We start from the raw sequence: 25,610 nt of genomic DNA, 5'->3' as shown, positions 1-25,610 counted from the left end.
AAGGATGGGTACAGCTGAGAGAGGATTACCCCAGAGGTGGAGAGGACAAAGAAATATGGGGTGGGAGTGTGGAAAGAATGGCCGACTAGAGAGCCTTCCATTGCTAGGAAAGGATGGTGGAAATGGGAAACATGGCTTGCTGTATGCAGCTGGCCTCCAGGCCCAGGTAGAGCCTCTAAAACTGTGTTTAAAGTCCCAGCCAGCACATTGGTAAAAATATTCTGCATCACGTGCCAACTCCCAGGGGACTGGGGGAGTTACCAGACGTGGATTTCCTCAATTTATTTAGGGAAGTATAATACTCACCGACCTCAGAGGAGGGTCTGGTGTTTGCTTTATCCCAGCTTTTAGATGTAAGGGTGGGAATTGATCTTCCTTCTCATCTTGCTTACTCCTAACAGGATGTCCAGTGTTATACAAGGCTCATAATAAACATCTGTTTAACAGAATTAAGATGTTGTGAATATCTAGGTAAAAGGGAAAGAGGCCCTAAATAAGGACAGTCACCAGGGAGAGGTTTTTGGGTTTCTGCAGTTCTACAGTGTTCTGCAGACATTCTGCAGTTGCAAGAAGTAAGCAGCTAGGAGGTGGCGGGAAGAAGGTGTACATGTGTGCTCCTTCCCACACGCAGCTCAGTGTCTTTGCACAATCAGGAATCCTGGCTCTCTTTGTTATGAATAGACCCCGGATTGCTGTTTCCTATTTTGGAATGGTTTCCTTAGTCCCACACTAATTGTACTTCTGAACTTTGAAGAATATACGGCTTTGTGGCATCTCTGTCAGCTGACCCCAGTTTTCCATCCATGAACGTGAGCACAGTCTGAAATGTGCTCCAACAACTATATGAGGTTTTGAACTGCCATCAATCATCCAGAAGAACCCTGACCTCCAGGTTGACTGAAACTCCAGAAGTCTGTTTACCTCCATTGCCTGCTGTTTCCAGGCCGACATAACTACCAGCACCTTTACATGTTGGCATAAGAATGAGGCATTTTATCGCAAAATGTATTAATGGTATTTTCCATATAAAATGTTTTAACATAGTGGGGAAAAATCCTTTGTTTTCTAAATTTTAGTAAACATTTTCTTGATTCTTCATCAGCTTGATTAAAATCACCCCAGAGTTTGATGGTAGCAGTTGAGAATGATTTCTAAGGGGAAGGTGGGGGTGGGGGGTGTTCTCCTTTGTGTTAATCATAAAGTTAGCCTATAAGCTACTTACTTAAAGATAACAAAGTTAATAAACTACTGGACATATTTCCATTGTTAAGATAGCCCAAAGTCTCTACATTTTTTACAGGATGATCGAAACCTTTGGTAACACTTCGTTGTTGTTGTTGTTGTTTGGTGCCATCGAGTCAGTTCTGATTCATAGCAACCCTGTGTGCCACAGAACAAAACCCTGCCCAGTCCCGTGCTGTGCTCACAATTGTTGTTATTCTTCAGCCCATTGTTGCAGCCACTATGTCAGTCCACCTCTTTTCTGCTGACCCTGTACTTCACCAAGCATGATGTCTTTTTCCATGGACCGATCCACCCTGACAGCAAGTCCAAAGTATGTAAGATACAGTCTCGCCATCCTTGCTTCTAAGGAGCATTCGGGTTGTACTTCTTCCAAGACAGATTTGTTCATTCTTTTGGCAGTATACTCAGTATTCTTCGCCAACACCACAATTCAAAGGCATTGGTTCTTCTTCAGTCTTCCTTATTCATTGTCCAGCTTTCACATGCATGTGAGGCAAATGAAAACGCTGTGGCTTGGGTCAGGTAAATAGGTATGGTGAAAAGCTACAGCCCTGATGCACACCTTTCCTGACTTTAAACCACGCTTGGTAACGCTTTAGTAGAACAGAATGCTAATCAAGAATCAGTGACATCATTTTTTTTTTTTATTAATGAACTTCTTCAGGGCAGGGGATCATTGCACAGAAGCATAGCTCGTGGGCATAGAGTGAGGTGGTCTCCCATTGCAGATACATGTCACTTTTCAATCTCTTGTGGAAGTACTTCAGTCTACAAGTAGCCAAGGAGCCCTGGTGGTGCAGTGGTTAAGTGCTCGGCTGCTAACCAACAGGTCAGAGGTTCGAACCCACCAGCCACTCCATGAGAGGAAAGTGTGGCAGTCTGCTTCCTTAGAGATTACAGCCTTAGAAACCCAGTGGGGCAGCTCTACTGTGTCCTGCAGGGTTGCTGTGAGTCAGAATCAACTCAACGGCACACAACAACAACAACATGCAGGTAGCCATAACCACGGGGCTTTTGTTTTGGTTGGTAATGTTTAACCCACCGCTTAGTGAATAAACTACATAGCCCTTCAAGTAGATTGTTTGTTAACCACCAAAATTAGACATTTGTTTCTGAAGGAAATGGCTTGGTTTCTAAATGTCACCGTTCAGTTTATATACATTTTCCAATCACTGACGATAGTTCTTTGAATTTTTTAGACTTGCAGAGACTTGTTTCAAAAGCTGCGCCTGGTTAAGTGAGAACTATCTCCGAAGTAGACGTGAAAACAGATTAGAATTGTCGATATGACATAGGTGTTAAAAAAAAAAAAAAAAAAAAAAAACAGCTGATCCTGGGTTTAAGATGAAACTGTATTAGGTACATTTGTTCAGTTTATTTGCAGTTAAAGGTTCACCCTTAAAATATGTAAGTACAGACTTAGGGTTTAGGATTGTACCCTTTCTACCACTCAGGTGGCTTAACCATGTGTGTCTCAGGAATCCCGCCTTTGCCCCTCAATACTATCAAATTCTCTATTTTAAATTAACTCATAACAATCCTGTACAATTTTAAAACCCATGCTAGCATTCTGTCATCCAGAACTAGCACACAGAAAATTAGCATGTTCTGTAGAGTCAATTCCTTTCTTTACCAAGGTTTTCTAACCTGTCAGTAAGGTACTGCATACAGTTAATGAGATTCAACTTCCCAGTCATTCCTTCAATCTTCCCAAGATAAAGAGCAAAGCAGACTCGTCTGTAACTTTTTCCGAAGGTGATGCCTCAGTTCTTTATTAGCACTTCACCCTGTCACTGTATTTCTCTACCCTCTTTTCACAAACCAGGCTTAAATAGCCTTCCTTGGAGTTTATAAGGACCTGACAAATTCCATTAGAAAGTCAGTCCGGTTTTTTGTCTCTCTTGGCATCAACACACTAGGTCAGCCGACGTCTGAGAGAAGCATGTCAAAATAGCTGTCTTACTGCATTTCTCATTGTTATTCTCTGGGGTGATATCCCTTGAAGGTCATATTGTAGTTCATTTTATCAAAGGCATGTCAACAATAGGAGCTGGGCAAGGGTTGGTTCCACCTAATGAGATATGCCCTCCAAAGCCACTAACAGCCTGATGTCCTAACAAAACCTGGTTCCCTAAATACTTCACCATGACTTCGGGCTAGTCTTAAACTTCTGGTGTCTGGTCTGCACATTGGTTCTCAGACCTCAAAAGTACGTTGCTTGTTATCCTTTATTCTGTAAATATAGGATAAAAACCCAGATAAATGCAGGCATGGAAAATGTATTTCACTCATCCCCGCTCCTTCTCTGCTCCTCCCATTTATACATGTAGGCAGCCATGTGTACACAGACACAGCTGTACCCGTTGCTGTCAACTCGATTCTGTCTCATAGCGACCCTATAGGACAGAGTAGAATTGTCCCACAGGGTTTCTAGGGAGCAGCTGGTGGATTCGAACAGCCAACCTTTCGGTTTGCCGCCCAGCTCTTAAACCACTGCGCCACCAGGGTGGTGTATACACGTATCTTTTCAGCATGCTATCTGAGTTTCAGACTTATGTAAAAGCAGGTCTGGTAAATTAGTTCAGCTTTCGATGTTTGGACCATCCTGAAATCAGACATTCTTCAAGAAAACGAAGTTGAAGGTACCGGCTCCTCATCAGTTTTTCCCTAAAGTGGACTCACCCGTGATTAATTTATAGGATTTTATCCTCAATCTGGAAACGCTGGTGGTGCAGTGGTTAAGTGCTACGGCTGCTAACCAAAGGGTCAGCAGTTCAAATCCGCCAGGCGCTCCTTGGAATCTCTATGGGGGCAGTCCAACTCTGTCCTGTGGGGTCGCTATGAGTCAGAATCGACTCGATGGCGCTGGGTTTGGTTTTTTGGGTTTGTACCCTTAATCTAGCTTGTGGTGAATTGGAAGTAGATGAGAAGGCAGAAGTGTACCAACTTTTGAATATACCCTTCCAGTGCCCTTCCAGGATATTAGCTGGCCTGTCCCAACACTTCGGTTCACTAAAATCTGCTCCTATTTTTACGCAGGTAACGTGTGCCTTCTGTGTTTGTTTGCCGGCCGTGCCTTCCCCCAGAGGCACCCTCACAACTGCAGCCGTGCCACTCTTCCACATGCTGTTGTGGAAAAAAAAAGTTAACAGCGTGCTTAGGAAAATACCACACACAGAGGGAGGGCACGGCCGCAAGCCAGCACAGAGGGTGCGCGCCTCATTTGTGTAAAAGTGTGGTAAATGCTATTTATTAACCAGTTGAAGTCCTGACACCAAATTTCTGTGGACACCTTCATTCCAATCTATTATTGATTTTTATTGTCATAAATTAATAGTATCACTTACTAAGAAATTTAATGAGGTCAGTCAAATAAATCATCAGAATACTACTCTCAACATAAGCATAATATAATAATTTGCTGTAGGTATGGGCCGAACATATTGTAACTCTGTGGACTTTGGTTTTGACTGACAAATTAAAAATGACCAGCTAATGAAATTAAGCACTAGGGTTTTATTCTTGTATTATCCCTAGAGAAACAGTGATTCATTTTTATTTTGGTTTGTAATTTGATTTTTAAGATTGAGTGTTGGCATTTGATGACGTGTTTAACATCAGTGCCAAGGTCAGGTACTCCCAGAGAGCCATTGGGCACAGAAGGCAATTAAACATTCGTTTTCTGCCCTGTAATCAGCCTTAACCATGACCTGTCACCCCCACACTAGAGCACCTAGGGGCCTTTCTGTGTCCAACAATCAGGTACTGGAGACGTGAACAAATGGAAATTAGATTCAAATTACTAAATTAATTTTCATTTCTGATTTAAAAAAAAAATTTTTTTTAAATACATGCATCTATAAATAAAACACAGTCAAGTTTAACTAATACCAGCAGCCCTATTTTTGGTGCCATGAGCAGTTTATACCTTTTTTTTTTTTTTTTTGGTACAGTGTTGCATTAAGGACACACACATCTGCTGTCATAGCAATGAAAATTTTAAAGCCTGGTTAAAATATTTAACATAGATGGATATCCCAGTGGCTCAGTGTTTACATTAGAAATAACCTCTGAAATTAAACGCCGATGCTTAGTTCTTTTGTTATCTTTATAGGAATAATTCTTCAATATTATTTTGATCTATGACTGCTTTTTATGATCAGCCTAGGCTGGTAAAGATGTAAAGCTCTATAGGTACATGCTGGACCTAATTTGCAAGTGAAAATACAGGCATTGCTCACTGCAAATACTGTGTTCTCATTTAGCACCGGGAGGCTCGTCAGTACCTGTCTCACAGTGTACCTCTACTCCTGCATCTTGTTCATATGGAGCCGGAGGTATCTCCTGGTGTGCCGAGCAGGGCAGGTTACAGGAACCATTCTTTTCTTGAGTACCTTCTGACTTCTTTAGTACCTTCTGACTTCTTCGTGTTTTACCTGGATTGCATCTTATGGAGAATTCAGTAAATTTCAAATTGATAATTTAGGGATGTCCTCCCTGTAAGTATCTTACAACTGAAATACTGAAAATAAGTAAAATTAAAGGGAACATCCACTCTATTGATTTTATTAGCTACAAGGAGATGTGGACTTGTATCTTTTCCATGGGGCTGCATTGTTCGCTTGCTTTTTCTTAGACCTAACTAAGATAATACAGCATGCGTGAGTGCCCAAAATTTGCTTTTATAACCTCTGTCAATATGGAGCAGAACCTGCAGGTCTAGAGGGTTGATTTAACATATACGTATATATATGTACATATAGCTCGCTGCTATCTAGTCCATTCCAACTCATAGTGACCCTATAGAACAGAGTAGAACTGCCCCATAGGGTTTCCAAGACTGTAAACCTTTAGAGAGACAGACTGCCACATCTTTCTGCCTCAGAGTGGGTGGGGGTTTCGAACCGCTGACTTTTGGTTACCAGCTGAGCACTTTAACCACTGCACCACGAGGGCTCCTATATATTATCATTCCTAAGGTACATCATTCCTAAGAACAATTACTGTGTTTGTGTGTGAAGAATGGCGATTTAAACAAGGAAACCATTATAGGTACAAGTGGTAACTAATTTGCAAGTGAAAATATATTTGTTCATGCAAATGTGAGTGCCATCTCATGTAGGGGTGTTGGGTCTGTTCATCGCCTCTTTTTTATTTTTCTCCAAAATACAGCTCTACACAGATAATCACTATGCAAATCTAGTCAGCATGTTTATACTTGATACAAAAGTAAGCCAATTACAGAAAAATAGGTGGAACTGTTTTAAGCATTCATTAAATCCCCCAGGGCAAAGGGGCGAATTGAACTCTTGTAAGACTATTGTAAAAATAACTATTTTAGAATTTAAATATGGTTGTGCAGTTGAGTGCTTGGTACCAAATTCAATTTTAACACCATAATTCTGCCTCCAAAAACTACCCCAGTTGAGGGTTATCGATGCGGGGAAGCTGTGCCTGTGCCCACCACTCAAGCCTCAGCATGTCCCGTTTGGTGCTGATGAAGAGTGGCCTTTGAATTTCTGAAGAGAATCCCATGGTTTGGCCAGCCTTGAATAAATGCTGTGGTGAGGCTGACATCTGGGTAGATGAGACCGTCCCATCTCCCATCATGCCCAGGGTAATAAGCATGCTCCCTCCCACCTGCTAATGGGAAGTAGTAGGAAGCAGAGGGTTGGAATTTCCACCCTAGAGAGGTTAGAGGGGCCATCTGGTTACAGAGAAGTTGGCTTAACTCTGAAAAGATTTAAAATCCAGTTTAAAATGCTAATTAGAAAAATCCCATAATAAAGAGTTGTTCCCCCCCCGCCCCCCACATATGGGACAAGATGATTCTGCCAGTAGATGAGCATTATTTTAAAGGAGTTAGCGTGTACACAGATTACTTTGATAAGTGCTTCTGCCACCTTTCTTTCCTTCCTTCTGTGTGTTAAGAGCTCCCCCCCACCCCTGCAGATCAATGGCCTCTCTTTTCTCCTTTCACACAAATTGGTCTCCCTAGGGAAGACTAGCATGACAGTGTAGGCTCAATTGTTTTCCTGAGCTACAAAGATGGAAGCCACTTTGACTGATGCATTGTTTTCACATACAGGCCAGCACTTCACACTTAGTAAGCATAGAGCTTTTACCACGCATTTTCAGTTTTGAACAATGATTTCATACAGTTCTATGTTATAATCTCTCACATCAACATTTTTGCCTCTATTGAAAATTCCTGTGTTTCCTCTAGAAACAATAAGCCCAAAACCCACTGCCGTAGAGTCGATTCTGACTCAGCAACTCTGTAGCACAGAGTAGGACTGCCCCATGGGGCTTCCAAGGCTGTAATCTTTACGGAGCAGACCATCACATCTTTCTCCCGTGGAGCAGCTGACCTTTTTTGTTAACAGCTGAGCACTTAACCATTGCACCACCAGGGCACCTTAATGAGCACAAAGGTGGAAGACAAAACATTGTATCAGCCCCTATTGAAGATAACAGTATGGTGAGGATATTGGAAAAATAATTTAATGGGTAAAAAGCACCCTGGATATCATTCAGGTTATTGGCAGAAATACATCTTTATATATAGTTCGCCTTGCCATTGAGGATCTCGTATTTGGGGAAGGTGGTACCTAAGATTTTTAAAGAGGAAAGCTTAGTGCATCTGGGAGTAGAGAGACTAAAGTCAAGGAGACAAATTTGAGAGGATATTTTGGTGGCCCAGATAAAAGGTGACAGAGGGTATGAAGAGAAAGAAGATTTAGGAATTGGAAGCCCCAGGATGATAAACAGAGAAAGTACTGAAGTTGTCAATCAACACCAATGGAAGCAGCAGTCAAGAAATCAAATGATGTATTGCATTGGGAAAATCTGCAGCAAAAGCCCTCTTCAAAGTGTTAAAAAGCAAAGATGTCACTCTGGGGACTCAGGTGCACCTGACCCAAGTCATGGTATTTTCAGTCATCCCGTATGTGTGTGAAAGCTAGACAGTGAATAAAGAAAATCGAAGAAGAATTGATGCCCTTGAATTATGGTGTTGGCAAAGAATATTGAATACACCATAGACTGCCAAAAAGCGAACACATCTGTCTTAGAAGTATAGCCAGAAAGCTGCTTAGACGTGAGGATGGCAAGACTTTGTCTCATGTACTTTGGGCATGTTACTAGGAGGGACCAGTCACTGGAGAAGGACATCGTGCTCGGTAGAGGCTCAGCAAAAAAGAGGAAGACCCTCAAAGAGATGAATTGACACAGCGGCTACAACAATGGGCTCAAGCATAGCAACGATTGTGAGGATGGTGCACAACCAGGCGGTGTTCTGTTCTGTTGTATGTAGGCTCTATATGAGTCAAAACTGACTCGATGGCACCTACGAATGACATTGCAGCATCACTAGTGAACGTGCCCTAACCTAGAGAAAGTTAACTTGCCTGTGCCTGGTCCCCCACAGATTTCCAGGCCGATCTTACTGAGCTAGAAGGATCCATTCCAGAACCAGTGAATATTATTTCTTCACTTCATGGTACCCAGTAGGTTAACGCTCCTGTGCTCCCACCAAGCCATCCCCCATTTTCTGCCAGCAGAAACAAGACTCACAGCTTACTGTCTGTGTTAAGATTCGTTTGGACATCATTTTTTACCTACAGCAGGAAGATGCAGTACGAGTTTGAATCCTAGAAGTAGACCTGCTCACTTGGGTGAAGCAGAAGGGGCGGAGCAGTAGTATGCACAGACAAGGTTTGGTCTGGTAGTAGAACGTGTTGCCCAGGGGTTAAAACAACAGTAGGTTCAAGTTAAGGCAAGATGTCAATAAAACAGGAAACAACTGAATATAGACTAAATGTGAGAACCTTTGTAAATTACGAGAAGTGAAACCTTCAGGGATTGGAAGAAGGAGATAGCAGGGAAGCAGACAAAGCAAGAGATCAGTTACAGGAAATAGATCATATTGTCTATTTTAGACGTGCAGCAGAGATAGTTAAATGCCAAACCACAAAAAAAACGAGACCAGGGCTGCCCACATACTTACCACCTCAAGTCAGTGGCTTAGAGAGCCTCTGAACCTGCGAGTATAAGTGTCATTTAGGACCAAGCATGGGGAGGAGGAAGGATGTCTGGCCAGGAACCTGACACCTCCTACAATCTAAACCATCCTGACCAGTCAGCCTGGTCACTCATTAATTCATTGATTAAACCATTATTTATAAAATGGTCATCCAGACACACTGCTAGTTTTGTGACACAAGATTGAGAGACACTGCCTACCTTCAAGCACAGTGATAAGCACCCTCTATGATAGTGGTAATGGTTAGTTCAAGCTTTAGTGAAGGGTTCAGCAACATTCATCTTAGAGCAAAGGATAGGAGCAAGGCCTCAGCCCAAATCGAAGCCTGCACCTTCAGTGGAAAGTCATTCCTCAGCATGGACCAGATCCATGTGACTCACCAGGCTGCCTCAACTTACCGATTTCCAGCATTCAAAGACGGGTCTGGTAGACTGAAGCCACTGAGGGCTGAGTCAGTTTATTTATGTCTGTGGGACCGTGCCCAGATTCCCAGACTCCCAGATGCCGCGGAGACTGGACATGTGTGATAGCATCTAGGACAGGACTGCTGTGTTCACACCCACTCTCACAGCCATCTCCCATCCCACTCTTAGCCACAGAGAGGAGTGAGAACAAAAAAAGACTATTTGGGAGGGAAATTGATATGTTACAGAACTAGTTTCTGGTGGGTGGAATACATTTGAGAACTGTGAAGTTAAAAAAAAAAAAGGTGTGTATTACAAATAAGTCTTATTAGAAAGTTGTTATTTTTACTTCCATCAGGGGAACAATAGAGGGGAGAGAGGATCAGGGTGACCTTCTGCCTTTCACAGCCAGGGACCAGGGACCATAAGAAACATACTGCAGTTCAAGAGAATTTGTTTTCCATGGTTGACAGGAGCAGATTTTTCTAGAGAACATTTCAAAAAACAAAAGAAACCTGGATTCCTGGTGGGTGTAGGCCAACGGGACGTAAGCTATGCTCTCTTTAAAATCTAGCTTCTACAGATAATAACAAGTGTCGGTGAGGATGTGGAGAATAGCTGGTGGGGGTGTGAAATGGTACAGCAGCTTCGGAGAACATTTTGGCAGTTCCTGAAAATGTTAAACGCAGAGTAACCATGTGGCCCAGCATTTCACTGCTAAGTACATACCAAGAGAAATTAAAACACAGATCCACATAAAATCTTGTACAAAGTGCTCCTCCAGCATTATTAATAATAACCAAAGAGTGAAAACAATACAGATGTCCATCAACTGGTGAAAAAACCCAAAACCCCCCACCGTCGAGTCGATTCCGACTCATAGAGACCCTATAGGACAGAGGAGAACTGCCCCATAGAGTTTCCAAGGAACACCTGGTGGATTTGAACTGCCGACTTTTTGGTTAGCAGCCGTAGCACTTAACCGCTACGCCACCAGCGTTTCCTCAACTGACGAATGGATAAATAAAATGCGGTACACCGTATTTTGCTCAAATAACACGCACCCTCTGAGTCTGTTTGCTGGCCACGCCCTCCCCCCCCACAACCCCAGGCACCTTCAGAAGTGCTGCCATGCCAATCCTCCTTCCACATGCTGCTGTTAAAAAAAACTTAACATCGTGAGCTTAGGAAATGCAGTGAGGGGAGAGTGGTAGGCCAGCAAATACACACAGAAGGTGCACATTATTTGCATAAAAACACAGCATTCATACAGTGGAGTATTATTTAGTAATAAAAAAAAGAACTACTGATGCATACTGCAAAATGGAACAACATTGAAAACATCGTACTAAGTGAAATAAGCCAGACACAAAAGGATAAATATGGTTTGATTCCATGTGTACAAAATGTCCAGAGTAGGTAAACCCATAGACAGAAATTAGGTTAGTAGTTGCCTAGGGCCGTGGAGGGTTTGAGGGGAATTGGGAGTAACTGCTAATGGGTACGAGATTTCTTTTGGGGGTGATGAAAATAGTCTCAAATTGATTGTGGTAATGGTAGCACACAACTCTGTGAATATACTAAAAATTGTGGAATTGTATACTTTAAATGTGTGAGTTTCATGGTATCTGAATTGCATCTCAGTAAAGCTTTTTTTTTTTTTTTTTAATCTAGCTTCCAGTATCTTGGCACCTTTGACTCCTTCCTAGGTTACTTGCTGCAGCTACTGCTTTTTGCACCAGTATTTTCGGGAAAGTAATATGTGGTCCTTTGGTGTCATAAACAAGCCCTCTACCGTAAGGATATTTTCTGAGAGTCCATTGGGAATTTTATAGGTGGCGCAGTGGTTAAGATCTTGGCTGCTAACCAAAAGGTCACCAGTTCGAAGCCACTAGGTGCTCCTTGGAAACCCTATGGGGCAGTTCTACTCTGACCTACAGAGTCACTATAAGTCGGAATCAACTCAACAGCAATGGGGTTGGTTTTTTTTTAAGCCTAGAATTGTAGTCCAATAGCTTCTCAGTAGGAAGGCACCATCTGTGCAGTTCTTTGGTTGAGTCTATTCTAACAGACACTTTATATATTTCAAAACACACATTGATGCAGTGTACATAGCACTGATATGTAGGCTTATTAAAAAAAAAAGGCTTATGGGATGAGTTTTTAAAGTCTTTTTAATATTTTGTCGAGTGTATGTGTTAGATGATAGCCAATGTAGCTGTTTATTGAGCAGTCTCAACCCAGGGAGCATTAATACGGACTAGGTTTCATTTTTTCCAGTCACTGCCTTAGGCCATGTTCTGTTGAACCTTCCTTTTCTGTCCCTTAGCAATATCTAGCTGCTCTCAGAGCATTCAGGCCCCTTTCAGTTAGTAGGGGGTTAATCTAGTCCATTTTAAAACTCCCATCCGTATCGGATTTAAGTTTAATTTCCTCCTTCACTCCACCAGAATGAGTGGGACGTGGTTTGGCTCTCAGATATCTCCTTTTTCGCCATTTTCAAGGCCTCTTTGGGAAGGAGCTCTGATGGCACAATGGTTAAGCACTCGGCTGCTAATTGAAAGGTTGATGGTTCGAACCCACCAGCCACTCTGCAGGAGAAAGATTTGGCAGCCTGCTTCCATAAAGATTACAGCCTTGGAAACCCTATAGGGTAGTGCTACTCTGTCTTATCAGGTCGTTATGAGTCAGAATTGACGCAGTGGCAACAGGTTTGGCTTTGGGTTTGAACTCTTTGGGAGTGAGGGCTAGGTCCTAGATGAAAACTGTCCCTTTACTTAACTTCCCAGGGTTACCATACTGCCTGCATCTTTGGCAAACACCAATAGAAAAGGACTTGGTAGCACCCAGTGGCTGCTGGCAGAGAAAGCGTGTTCAATGATTGTATGAAGCAGCACATATATGCAAAAATATTAGACATGAAACTGTCAAGGCAGGTATCTTATGTCTGCTTTCTAAATATCCAGAAAGTGTTTTCTTCAAGCATTGCACACAGCTTCAGTTCACAGTCAGCCACGTGTTCAGGCCTAGGAGGTGAGGAGATAGGCCTGTACCTTTTTGTAACTATTAGAGAAAAAGGAAAGCTTATTGACTTGGTAGCAAAATCTCCATCGGCGGGAAGCCATATTGACAGACCTAGCCAAAAAACGTCAGGCTTTTCATCAGGTGGAAGTGCGCGTCTATTGAAGTACCGCAGATACGCAGAAGAAACATCCAGCAGCTGGCAGTGCCAAGAAATTACGTGGCTCTATCATAATGACCTCTGTCCTATAGGGTCGCTATGAGTCAAAATCAACTTGACAGCAGTGGTTTTATCATAATGACAGACTTCAAAACCACATTGAAAAATTGTAATATTACTTCAGTTCTTGAAAATAAAATTTTATAGTTATTCCTGTATCTCAGAAGTTCATCTTATGATGGGTAAACCAGCCTCGCCTTAGGCTATTTGCTGATTATAACACCGGCCGTTCAGTATTTAGCCAAAATGAATTTGGTGCACCCCTGAGGATATTACCCTTCATCCATTATTTGTGGAGTGAATATTTTCTCCTACCTAGCTTAGGATGCCTCTTGCACATTTTTTAAAAAATTTAAACGGTCAAAGAAGTCAATCCTTCCTCAGTGTTTTGGGTGCTACCACCTCCTTTTCTGTCAATGAGAGTATCTGCAGCAGACAATATGAAGATCTGTTTTATTCCAGCGTCCTTTTAACATGTGATAGCTGCTCTTCCAGCTCGCCCCGCCACCTTATGTGAACATGTGGGAGGACAGTTCCCAATCTTTCTCTCCTATGCCATTTAGTTTGCCTTTGACTGAGATTTTCAGTCCTAAGTTACATCCAGAATGCTTGCCAGTAATTAAAAACCAGTATTCCCATACTAACAGTAAGTCCAAACAATGGTAACGTGCTTATCAGATGTGATGGTAACCTCTATGACCTTTGATCTCCCCAAGCTCGGTAGAGCCAGAAATGATATTGGGCTATTCAGTTTTCCAAAGGCCACTGCAGATTTTGGCTGAATACTGAGCTCAAAGGTGAACTTCAGTGCATCGTTAGTATTTGTAATATATAAAGTGTTCCTTCATGTCAGTAAGAAAAAAATGGACACGGGAATGAACAATCAACTCACAGAAGACATGCAAATGGTGAACAAGCGTGAGAAAATGCTCAGCCTTGGTCGGCATCGAGTTGAGTGCAGTTTCAACAACGAAGGATTATTTTTTCCCCGTGAGCTTGGCAGAAAATTAAAAAGATTGAGAAGTCAGCATTGACGAGAGTGTCTCGAAACAGGGTAAATTGTCCATCTTCTATGGAAAGGCAGTTTACGAAGAGTTTAAAATGTACACTCTCTGGTCCAGCACTGTCACTCAGGGGAATCCATTTTCTAAAAATACTCAGAAATGTCCTCAAAGATACATACAAGTCTGTAATGCTACTTACAGTAGCAAAGAGTCCAAATCTAAGTGTGCATCAGTAGGGGAGTGGAAAAATAAATGATGCACAACTATGCAGGGGACCTTCTCTAATTATTAAAAATAATAAGCTAGAACTGTATGTGCTGCTGGTGGAGGTATGTGCCGTCCAGTCAAGGATTATACATACTCAGGCCCAGTCTGCAGCCAGTCATGGGGATGGTACAGGATCAGGCAGCATCTTATCGCATTATGCATGGGTTGCCATGAGTTGGGGGCCTATTCAACAGCAGGTAACAACAACAGCAACAATATGTACCATCCTGACTTATTAGACAATCACAATATATTGTTAAAGAGGAAAATGAAAGTTGCAGAATACTTATCATATGAATCCCATTGTATTTAAAAGTAATAAATAAGGAAAAATTATCAATGGTTATCTCAAGGTTTGAAGGGGCATTGAGATACAGGAAGTGTGAGGGGAAAAGGTAATATTTTTTTACTCATCCTTACTTCTTTATTATTTGAATTTATTCTAATTAGCATCTCACTATCATTTGCTGTCAAGTCAGTTCCAGCTCATGGTGAACCACTCAGAGGTGCCTCAGAAGTGAGGCCTGCTGGTTGCTTCCACAAAGTCACGGCCTGGAAGACCTTATGGAGTGCGTTTCTACTCCGCACACGTGGGGTAGCCTTATGGGGTGCGTTTCTACTCCGCACACGTGGGGTAGCCTTATGGGGTGCATTTCTACTCCGCACACGTGGGGTAGCCAGAAGTTGCCATGCATTATCATCTGTTACTTTTAAATTTTTTTTTAAGATTTTAAAGTAAGACCAGGCTAACCCAGAGCATGAAGGAGAAGCTCCAGGAGAGAAAGAAAACTGATCTCTTCCCCGTCACTGCAGGGCAGACCCACAGAAAGCCTCCACTGCCTTGGTGGATAGCCAGAAGTATACTGTCAGTCACCGCTGTAACAGACAGCTGTGGAAGCAGTGGTCTGTAGCCTTGAGGAAGCCAAGAAGTGGCGAAGTGCAAACTATAAATACCAATAAAATAATTAAGTAAAAAAAAACAAAACAAAAAAACCGCAGAAGACAGGAGAGGGAGAGGGATTGTCAGAACCGTCACGTCCTTACCTTGCTGCTAATAATGCATGTCCGGAGGACTGACTTATGTGATGAAACTCATTTATAACGCTAGCGCTGCAGAGGGACACGTGCTTTACGGGGTAGCCACACTATTTATTGCTGTTATTTTGTGTGTGTGCGTTATTTGCCTGCCTTAGGTTCTTCTATCTGTCCATACTGCTGTAAAGCTTGGAGCAGTAGGAGGGATATAGACATGAAAGTCAGAGAACACGGGAGCAGGCACTGGTATAGCACTGGCTCTCCGGCACCTAGAATAGGAGCTGAAACATAGTACAGGCTCAGGAAATACTGAACAAGTAGATATGTGGGCTCCTGTCCAGTGGGAAATATGGATAAGTAAACATAATTAAAAGGTAGCACGGTCCTAGCTTTTCCCCCCTCCCTGGGTGTTCACTTCCTCCTACCATTCAGCTGCCTCTTACCCCTTTAGTCTTGATCTCTGTCTCCCTCCTGCCTTTTCTGGGGGAGTGGCCTAAACCTGTTTGGCTCCCTCCCAGTTTATCCAGTGTGGCCCCAGCCAGGACAGAGGTGAGGCTTGAGATGGAGTTGCAGGAGTTATCTGAGCCTTTCCCGCCTAGAATCAAAGGTGCACACCCCACAAATTTCAAAAAAGGGGGGAAGTGGGCAGAGTACTCAGTGTGATCATCTCACCTGCAAATAGTAATTGTTATTCACTCAACAAACATTTACAGAACAGAGCCTCACTGTGTGAGGTCTGTAGGGAGGCAGAGGGTGGAGAAGGGGGAAGCAGGGATGATTAAGAAGGCATGGTGCTGGTCATCAGTGAGTGACCTTTCAGTCTTACTCTTTCTTTCAGGCCTGAAAGGATTTCATGGCTTGTGTTCTATCAACAACAGTGACGACGTGATTTTTATTGACTAGATGAGGCAGTGTGGCTTGGAGCTTCATGTCTGGTTGATGTGGTTGACAGAGTATTGCATACTCCACCCCGGTGTTTTTACATTGACCACACCTTATGTCCTGTACCTCTGCCTCAGGAGACCTCTCTAATACACACCACACTGCCGTTTGGGGAAATTAAACGTTTAAAATCATTTAACCCTATTCTCTCAGTATAAACACTCTCCTCTTTTCAAAAATTCAAATAATTGCTGAACAAAGGCAGAAAATGTTAGGAGACTCAGATTTCAATTTACTTATCCACTGATGAACTGTGTGGCTTTTCTTCAGTGAAGAATAAGACCAATAGATGATAATCTCAAAGGTTAATAAAGATTTGGGAAAGTAGCAACAGTCTAGAACCCAAAATGGTGGGAAGTTCTTCCTTTTCAGAAAGAAAGTGTTAGTGAAATAGAGCCAAGTAGTGTACATCTGGAGATTGTTATTTTGTTCCTGGTTTATCTGTATCCATGAAATATGAAACTCTGTAACAAAATTCTACCTTACTTAGGATCATAGCTACAAAGACACTACAAAAAAGAGTGTCTTGTTCCATTAAATTCACTTGGATCACACTTCCATTGCATAGTTCCCTATTCAGTTACTTGCAGTCCTAAGTTTCCTTTTATTCCTCAAAACATTTCAGCATTAAGAACTATTTGGTTAATAATGCGATTTAAAATTCTTTCGTTTTATATATTTTATTACTTCATTTATACTATAAATATGATTTCCATAAATTCCCAATGCTGCGTGTGCAATAACGTTCTTCATAGCATTTGTATAACGGCAGAAATTGGGAAGAACCCAAATGTCTATAAACAAACTGGTTGTTAGTTCAGGTGAATAGTCAAAATCATGTAAATTTAGTAATTACTGAAAGAAAGAGTTACTCACTATATAGTGAATTTAAAAAGACTAGAAAAGCAGGCTATAAATTAATCCTTTGTTTTTTTTTTTTAATCGTGTATGTAGAAAAAAACACCCAGGAAGATAGACATCAGAATATAAACAGTAGTTCTCTCTGAGTAAATTTACAGATGCTGTTCACTCACAACTTTCTGTCTTGTATGTTGTTAGAGGTGCTTTTTTTATTACTGTTTTTTGCTTTCATAGTTAGCATGTATAATTTTACAGGTGGAAAATATTCTCCTTTTGAATATCAAACTTGGAAAGGTAAAAGGAGTGCTTGAAAGAATTAAATGTTATTTAAGCATAAAAATACAAAAGAAAAATTCCCACGATTGGTGTTAATTGTGTTATCGTCACTGTAGCTTGTTTTTGTTATCCCCTCCCTTCTTCCCCAACTGAAATGCTAGTAACACTTGATGTGACACCTCCGTCACCCCACAGCTTCTTGTTTCTTTTCATCTTTCAGCTACCTCCCTCCACCTCCTTTGAGCTGGAAAGACAGACTTGTTCCCAGTACGCCACGCCGTGCAAGGATATGATTTGAAGTAGAATGTTAACGTCCCTGGTTGCTCTTCCAACGTTGAAAACACCAGTTACCCTTGAGTTGATTTCAACTCGTGGCGACCCCATGAGCTACCAGAGTAAAACTCTCCTCCATGCTCCATGGGGTTCTTAATGGCTGATTTTTTCGGAAGTAAATCACCAAGGCTTTCTTCCAAGGAGCCTTGGGGTGGCCTCAAAGCTCCAGTCCTTCCGTTAGCAGCACATACGTTAACCACTCGCACCACCCAGGAACTCCCTTCCAGCATTAAGCCTATCCTTTACCAGCTGAAATCGACTTGACAGCAGTGGGTTTGGTCTCTGGTTTTTTTACCTTGATGAGTAAATTAGGAAGTAAAGATGAGCCTGTAGAACATTTCCTTAATGTGGGTTCTGCCTGTCTCGAGTGATGCAGAATTAAGCTGTCGAGAATGCCCAAGCTTCACCCTGGGCTCTGCATTCTAGACAGCCATGAATTGGAACACGATTGTGTCAAGAGCAGAGAGATGTGACTCAGGCCATACTTTGGTCCTTTCAACTCTCAAGTTTTTTGCTTAGTCTCAGCTGAAGGACAGTGCTTTTTTAAAGAGCGTACCTTGTATGGCATTGACCGTTCGCACCCTCCACGACTCTGCCTGTGGTGTTTCCCGAGGAATCTCCATCAGGGACCCTGGAGTCTCCCTCGCCCATACCTTACCTGCATTTTCTCAGCGAAATACCTACTTTAAAAAGGGGGCGCAGGGAGGGGGAAGAGAATGAGACTTGTCAAGAAATGTGACGAGAGAGATCCGTAAAAGCAAAGGTAGGCGACTCCTGGCAGCTGGCGTGGAATGCTGTCTCAGCTGTCGGTGGTTCAGCTAAAGGGACGCTGGTCCCAGCTAAAACAGCAGCTTTGTCCTCCTGCCCAGACATTCCTTTCCTTGTCCTTCTTAGAAGAAGGAAGGAGGGGGGCTGGCACTTACTGACTCCCGACTCTGCTTCCCTTTCAGCTGACCCTCTGGTAGGCAGCATCGCCACGCAGTACATGACCAACAGAGCGGAGCATGACCGAATGGCCAGACAGTGGACCAAGCGGTACGCCACCTAGGGCCGCTGCCTGCCTCCCCGCCGGACCTGTGCAAGCACACTCACCAAGTGCATCGATACCTGCCTGCCCTCCCGACCTCGGTTCTTATTTTCTTATTTTTATTAGATTTTGAACCATTTTGTGATGGTATATCATCTATCCCCCTCCTGCCTACTCTTTCCCTCCCTTTTATTCCCCTCTTGATTTCCTAACTTGAAAGATTTGGATTTGTTTTTGGGTTTTTTTCCACCTCAAAGTGGATGGGAACTTTTATTTTCAGTGCAAAAAAAGTTGGACCTGTAATAGTAAAAGCTTTCTTACAAAGCTTTGTATTACTGTGTGGTTTTGTTTTTCTTTTCTTTTTTTTTCTCATTGTTTATTGTTTTTTTTGTTTGTTTGTTTTCCTTTTATGTGATCTTTGGGAAAACACGAATTCAGAATTCTATCTCGTTTCTACTTAAATGTAGTGCTTAGGATTAATTTTTTGTACTGAAGTCTTTATTGGTGGGTGCATGCTACTGGGAACAAGTTTTTGTACAAAAGCTTAAATCAGAATCACTGTGCATTACCGAGACTCTGTTTATCACTAGCCTTCTGTCCCCCAGGCAGAAGACTGCTGGATTGAACAAAAGAATATGTATTTTGATTTACTTAAAAGTGCTTGTAAATTTCTTCGGGACCTGCCACTTTTGACTGTGGGTCAGTTGATGTACACTTGTATTATTAAAGCCCTCAGTAAATCACTGTGGCTGATAAATGCACCTCTGGTAACCCTGCCTGTTTGCTTCGTGTCTTGATGACCTCCAGACCCCTCCGTGCCGTGAACCTTGTCTAATTCAATTACAGGTTAAAGGGAATTTTTCACTGCAAACCTCTAATATGTCTCTGCAGTTGAGTTGCTTAGCGTGTGGGATTTCTGCACATCTGTCAGCATCCTCACGGTTTCATGGTTGTGTCAGCAGACAGCGATCATTTCACATGACCTTCTCATGGTCACCCTTTGCGTTACAACCTTCTCTACTCAACAGTTAAACTATGTCCCTCCAAAAATAACCTGCTAGTGAAAGTGAAGTCTGAGGTGATCACTTGTGATCAACCCCACCTGAGTTTACTTCTCTCTTCTTTCCCTCTTAAAATTGCGATTATGATACCTGTCAAGTTTCGTTTTGCTTTCCTCCATAATTTTGGTGGAAGAAGTAAATTCAGCTAGACCAGTCGTGGTCACCGCATTCAGTGGCAAGGGTAAGTCCGTCTGGCTTTGACCTTCAGGCTATTTTAGGTGCGCAGCTATAGAAGGTAGAGGAAACGTGTGGGTGGTGAGATGTAGAAAAAGACACTGACATGCAGATTGATACCAGGGTTGTGATACAAGGCACACCGGGAACTCCACTCCCACCAGTACAGTCACATCGTACAACTTGGTCTCTTCTAAGGAACCATTAACATCTTCATTGCTAAATAGCAGGGTTTACAGGTGTAAGTCATTCACCTCTTAATATTTAAAAAATGTGGTTTCTGTTGTTTTTAGTGGTTAAAAGGAGTCACATTTAAATATTGGAAATGCCACTTTTAAACCAAAGTACCTGGGGATATTTTTTCCCTTTTTAATGACAATTTTAGCATTCATTTCGTTTAAAAAACAGTTTCCAGCATATGCGGAACACCATACAGTCTTGTTGGCAACTACTCGACTCTGTGGTGATAGCAAAAAGAACCCCAGACAGTACATAAATGAGTAAGTGTGGCTGTATCCCAAAAGAACTTTATTTACAAAAACAGGCAGTGCCCAGGTTTGGTCCTTGTCTTGTAGTTTGCCAGCTCCTGATTTAGACTACCTTAGAGTGAAAGAAAAAAAAGAGACGGGTGACTGGGTACAGGTAGTCCTCGACTCACGACCTATTCAAGCTAAGACAAACTGCACTTAGGACTGTCTTTTTTTTTTTTATCGTTAGTAATATGTACAGTGTTGCAGTGTGTAATTTGCTGATACCATTCTCACACCAACCCGCAAAGACAAATAAAGATTGGATTTATAAAGATACTGATAATGAAAGGCAATAATACCAAAAAAAATGTGGTGTCCGACTTACGTCAGAACCAACTTATGACAGGGCTATAGAAACAGAGCCCCATTGTAAGTCAGGGACTACCTGTGTTTAACATCTTTAAAATAAGCTTTAATTAGTATAATACAAGACTATAATTTTTTTTGAAAATTGCTCAGAATGGTTTATTGCCTACAGACTTTTCACCACAAAGGTGTTTTTTTTTTTTACTTTAATACTCTAGATTTTAGCATTGGACCATCATAATACGCTTTTTTTTTTTTTTACTGTTGATTGATTAAGCCCATGGTATTAACACTGAGTTTTATAGACAATATTTAAATTCAGTCTGCCTTTCTCATGAAAGATCAACTCCCCTGGACACACATTTTAAGTAATATGAGCAAAATATTAAACTTCATATCTCATATCTGGTTGTATTTCAGATCATTTTAAAATGTGTGTTATTTAATAGGCAGAAATTATAACAGTACTCATGGGAAATCTTGTCGTAAATTGGCGTTTGCTTTCCTCTGAGCCATTTTTAGGTTTTATGCCAATCTGTGATATGAAGAGCCTATAAAATTTTTCTTCCCATTTTTATGAACTCTAAATACTTTATGACAAACAAATAGACCCTGCACTCAAAATGTAAAAGCTGGAGAAACTCCAGTCTGACATTTGCTCTGGAAACCAGCAAACTCTCAGTTGAGCCTGTTACAGCTAGATTCCAGATAACACGAGCATTTTACTTGAAATCAGTAATCACAGCAGGCAATGCAATTCCAGTAGGTTTTCAAAAATATTTATAAAATAAGATTAAGGAGTAGGTTAGCCCTCCAAAAGCTAAATAGTTTTGCAAATAATTATGACCAGAATGCTCCTTAGAAGCCAGGATGGCGAGACCGTGTCTTACATACTTTGGACACGTTGTCAGGAGGGATCAGTCCCTGGAGAAGGACATCACGCTTGGCAGAGTGTAGGGTCGGCGGAAAAGAGGAAGACCCTCAGCGAGGTGGCTTGACATAGTGGCTGCGACAATGAGCTCAGGCATCACAACGATTGTAAGGACGGCGCAGGACCAGTCAGTGTTTCGTTCTGTTGTGCATGGGGTCGCTATGGGTCGGAACCAACTCGACGGCACCAAATGACAGCAATAATTATGAAGGAAGCATTTTCAAATCTAGGAATGATTTTGTACCCTAATATTTAGCTTTTCGCACCAATTATTGCTAGTTATTGTATTTTGCGGCTGTGTTAAATAAAATGCTGGTAGGTCTGAGGCAGGCTTGTTGGTCATAGAGAACGTAAAGTTTTAGATGATACATACTGATGTTAAGTAACTGAAAAGAAGGTCACCATGATTTGTTGCAAAACTGCAAGTAAAGGGAACATTATCTGTTTTTCTGTAGGAATCCATTTGTCATAGTAAATGCAGAAGTGGTCAGTCTATTTCCAAGATTAAGAAGTGAACTTGGAAGTTTATCCTGGGAATGCTGGTTTGGGAATCAGGAAAAAAGGAAATCTTTATTGAGGATGTACTGTGTACCCAAACCAAAACCAAGCTCATTGCAGTCAAGTCATTTCCGACTCATAGCGACCCTATAGGACAGAGTAGAACTGCCCCATAGGGTTTCCAAGGAGCAGCTGGTGGATTCAAACGGTGACATTTTGGTTAGCAGTGAAGCTCTTAACCACTGAGCCACCAGGGCTCCGTACTGAGGTCCAGGCCATCTAATAAGTTATCAAATAAAGCCCTTTAGGATATAGGTGGCCCTCAGTCACACACAGCTAGCAAGGTACCAAAATGAGGTTCCCACCCAAACATGACACCAGAGTCCTTGCTCTTAACTATAAAAACACATGTACCTTTCTTCTTACTACAAAGTCATACCATGAAACTATACTGGGATAATTCACTCTTAGAGTAGAGTACTGTCTACTTCCTAGGTAGCAGGCATTTTGTTTAAGAAAGTGTGGGCCCAGTATTAGATCAGAAACCAAACAGCAGGAACCAAGCTTCTAATCTTAGGCGTGCCTCCTTAAGATTCGCCCACTGTGGGGAAATCTGCCTCAGTTGGAAAGCCCCTGAACATCTCTGCAACTCCGTTCTGCAATTAAAGGGGTGTTACTTATTATAAGGCATGACAGTTTTTAATGTATGTATAATATTTGTGCTTTAAAGAGAGCTATGTCCCTACTTAATACTGAAAACAATTGAAATTGCACCAAAAAGCCCTACCAGAGGACCCTGGCCTAGCCATGTAGTTTATATCAAGGTAGATTTATCCTCTATCAAAATGTCCCTCTGTACAAGGCTTCTCTGGTGTGCAGGCCAGGACCTCAAGCCACCCGAGTATATCCTATATCCCAAGATACTCCTAGAATTATCTTTAGAGAAAATCCGAAGCAGACCTGGTTGTATTATGAGCCATAGCACTTTAAGCTGCATCAGGGCTGGAATCTCTTAGAGTTGAGATCTTCAAGAGGCTAAAAGCAGCGTGGTCTCCGAGGCACTTCCACAGTAGCCATGTGTTTCCTCACATCCACCCTTCCGCACTGGGGAGGTGACCGATTCCCTGAGCCTGGAACATTCCTTCTCTAGGGACTTTTCATTCTCCCATCCCACAGTGAGCACTGGTGGCGTGGGTTAGGGCTACCAGCTTTCCCCATTTTAAAACTGAAAGGAACACTTTTAGTCCCAAGCAAACCAGGACTGTTGTTCCTTCTGTACTAGGGCTAAATAAATTTCAGCCTGTGGTCTCTGGCATCACACTGGCCCAGTGTGGTGCATAAATATGTTTTACTGGAGGACCAGTCTTTCACTTGATGCTCAATGATCCTTTTAGAGGACACGTCCACTGCATAGTTTGGAGAACTTCCACCACTGTATATGGCTTTCACACTCAGCACTCCTCTCTCTCTCTCCCTGGCTCTGAAGTCATCTGACTGAGTGAAACCTACGGCAGCCTTCGCTTACATCTCCAAACATGACTTAAGGTATGTATGCCTTTCTAGGAATGAGTAGTCTGAAGCATAATACAGTTTTTGAGAGGATTAAAAAAATAATAAAAAGATTGCTGAATCTTAAAAATTTCTTATGTGGCCCACACACAAAAGTGGAGGAGATAATGTAGTCACTGATCCCTCTTACCTGTTTACAAATCACGTACTCAAAAAAAACCCAAAACCGAACCTGTTGTCACCTAGTTGAGACTCATAGTGACCCTATAGGACAGAGTACCACTTCTGCATAGGGTTTCCAAGGAGCAGCATGGATTTGAACTGCTGACCTATTGGTTAGCAGCCAAACACTTAACCACTGTACCACCAGGGCTCCACATAGTCAGAGTGAGCGCCAACCGAAATACCAACTGCTCCAGGGTTCCCAGTGTCAGCGTTTTAGTTGTGGTTACACACACACACACACACACACACACAAACTTTACCCAATAACCTTGGCATCTTTAGGAGCTCGTGTAAACCCTAATCTGCTCACATGTCACCCTCTCCCCACTCAACATTGTCTTCCCATCCATCATTTCGAAAATAGGTGAGAGGTCAAAGTTCAGGCTGACAATTACATCCTGATTTATAGGAAACTTAGAGCTCTGAGAAATCCTGTCAAGCTGTGGAACAGAAAAGTAACAAATGCTTTACAATTGGTGCCACTGACCACGTGGAGAAACGCCAAGCCAGATCCTTCTACTTAATCCCAAGTGCAAGAATGGTAGAAAGGGGTAGTGAGAGGTCACCTCTCCTGGTACAGCCTGCTTCTGTGCTGAAATTGCCTTGAAGCAAGATGATAACACATTCCTCATTGTCTGTTCTTCAGGCTCCAAAGGAAGATGGCCCCCACAGTGAACTTTGACAGTGTTCCCTCATTCCTTTAGACCAACAGCTGACTTTATGTTCAACACCAAACAGCTTCCAAGTATTGTGATCTAAAAATCTAAGCAGTTTATAGAAAGTTATTAAAAACCTACGATAAACCCCAAAAGCTATTACTAATCCCCGAGAGCCCCTATTCACTTTAGGCAATGCATGGGAGAGTTATTTTAAATGCAGGCATGACTGTGCATTTTTATTTAAATGTAAAACATATGTCCATATTAAAAGAATCCCAAAAATATTCATGTGTTCTTAAGGGGTGTTTAATAAAATACCAGGATGGGCATGTCAGTCCAGATTTGGGCTGCTGGAATTTAGGGGAATGGTAATGTTGAGCTATTGTTTGGGATTTTTTAAATAGTTGAATATAGGAAACAGAAAAGAAAATAGGCTTCTATAAAAATATTTTTAAATAAAAAAGTATATAAAATAGATTTATATAAAAATGCTTCATTGCTGGACACTGTGAAATAACCCACAGTCTACATTATTAAACTTCCAATATGTTTGTAAGCAATTTAACTTGATTTGTTTTATGGAGCAAGAGGTCAAGGATTAAATCCCTGGGTCAGCAAAGCCAAGGAAGAACCAAAAATATGCACTAGTTAAGGAGAGAAATTCTGTCACAATGGTAGCATCGTTATTTATGGCAAGAGGCAGAGAGTACATCCTTCACTTAGGGAAGATGAATAAACCAACCAAAAACCAAACCCAGTGCCGTCAGGTTGGTTCTGAATCATAGCCACCCTATAGGACAGAGTAGAACTGCCCCATAGAGTTTCCAAGGAGCACCTGGTGGATTCGAACTGCCAGCCCTTTGGTTAGCAGCCGTAGCACTTAACCACTACGCCACCAGGGTTTCTGGGAAGATGAATAGGGAACTATAATTCCTCCTGAGACAGAGTCTGTAAATTATCCTTATTCCCATCGGAGCTTTAACTGGGCACAGGGCCACCCAGATAAAGACTAAATCCCCCATTCTTCCTTTCATAAGT

The 25,610-nt window shown here is 42.0% G+C and overlaps 1 protein-coding gene across 1 annotated transcript in view; it reads left to right on the top strand.

The window, feature by feature from the left end:
• Positions 1-19,457, top strand: part of LOC126068478 (ubiquitin-conjugating enzyme E2 E2) — a 351,907-nt gene extending 332,450 nt beyond the window's left edge. Inside the window, exon 6 of the mRNA XM_049871039.1 lies at positions 18,603-19,457. Within this exon, the coding sequence (XP_049726996.1) occupies positions 18,603-18,700 (98 nt within the window). The 3' untranslated portion in view covers positions 18,701-19,457. The remainder of the gene's footprint in view (positions 1-18,602) is intronic.
• The last annotated feature ends 6,153 nt before the right edge of the window (positions 19,458-25,610 follow it).

This window comes from Elephas maximus, chromosome 27 (genome assembly GCF_024166365.1).
Source record: "Elephas maximus indicus isolate mEleMax1 chromosome 27, mEleMax1 primary haplotype, whole genome shotgun sequence".
NCBI classification, from domain to species: Eukaryota; Metazoa; Chordata; class Mammalia; order Proboscidea; family Elephantidae; genus Elephas; species Elephas maximus.
This window is presented reverse-complemented; position numbering and strand designations above follow the sequence as displayed.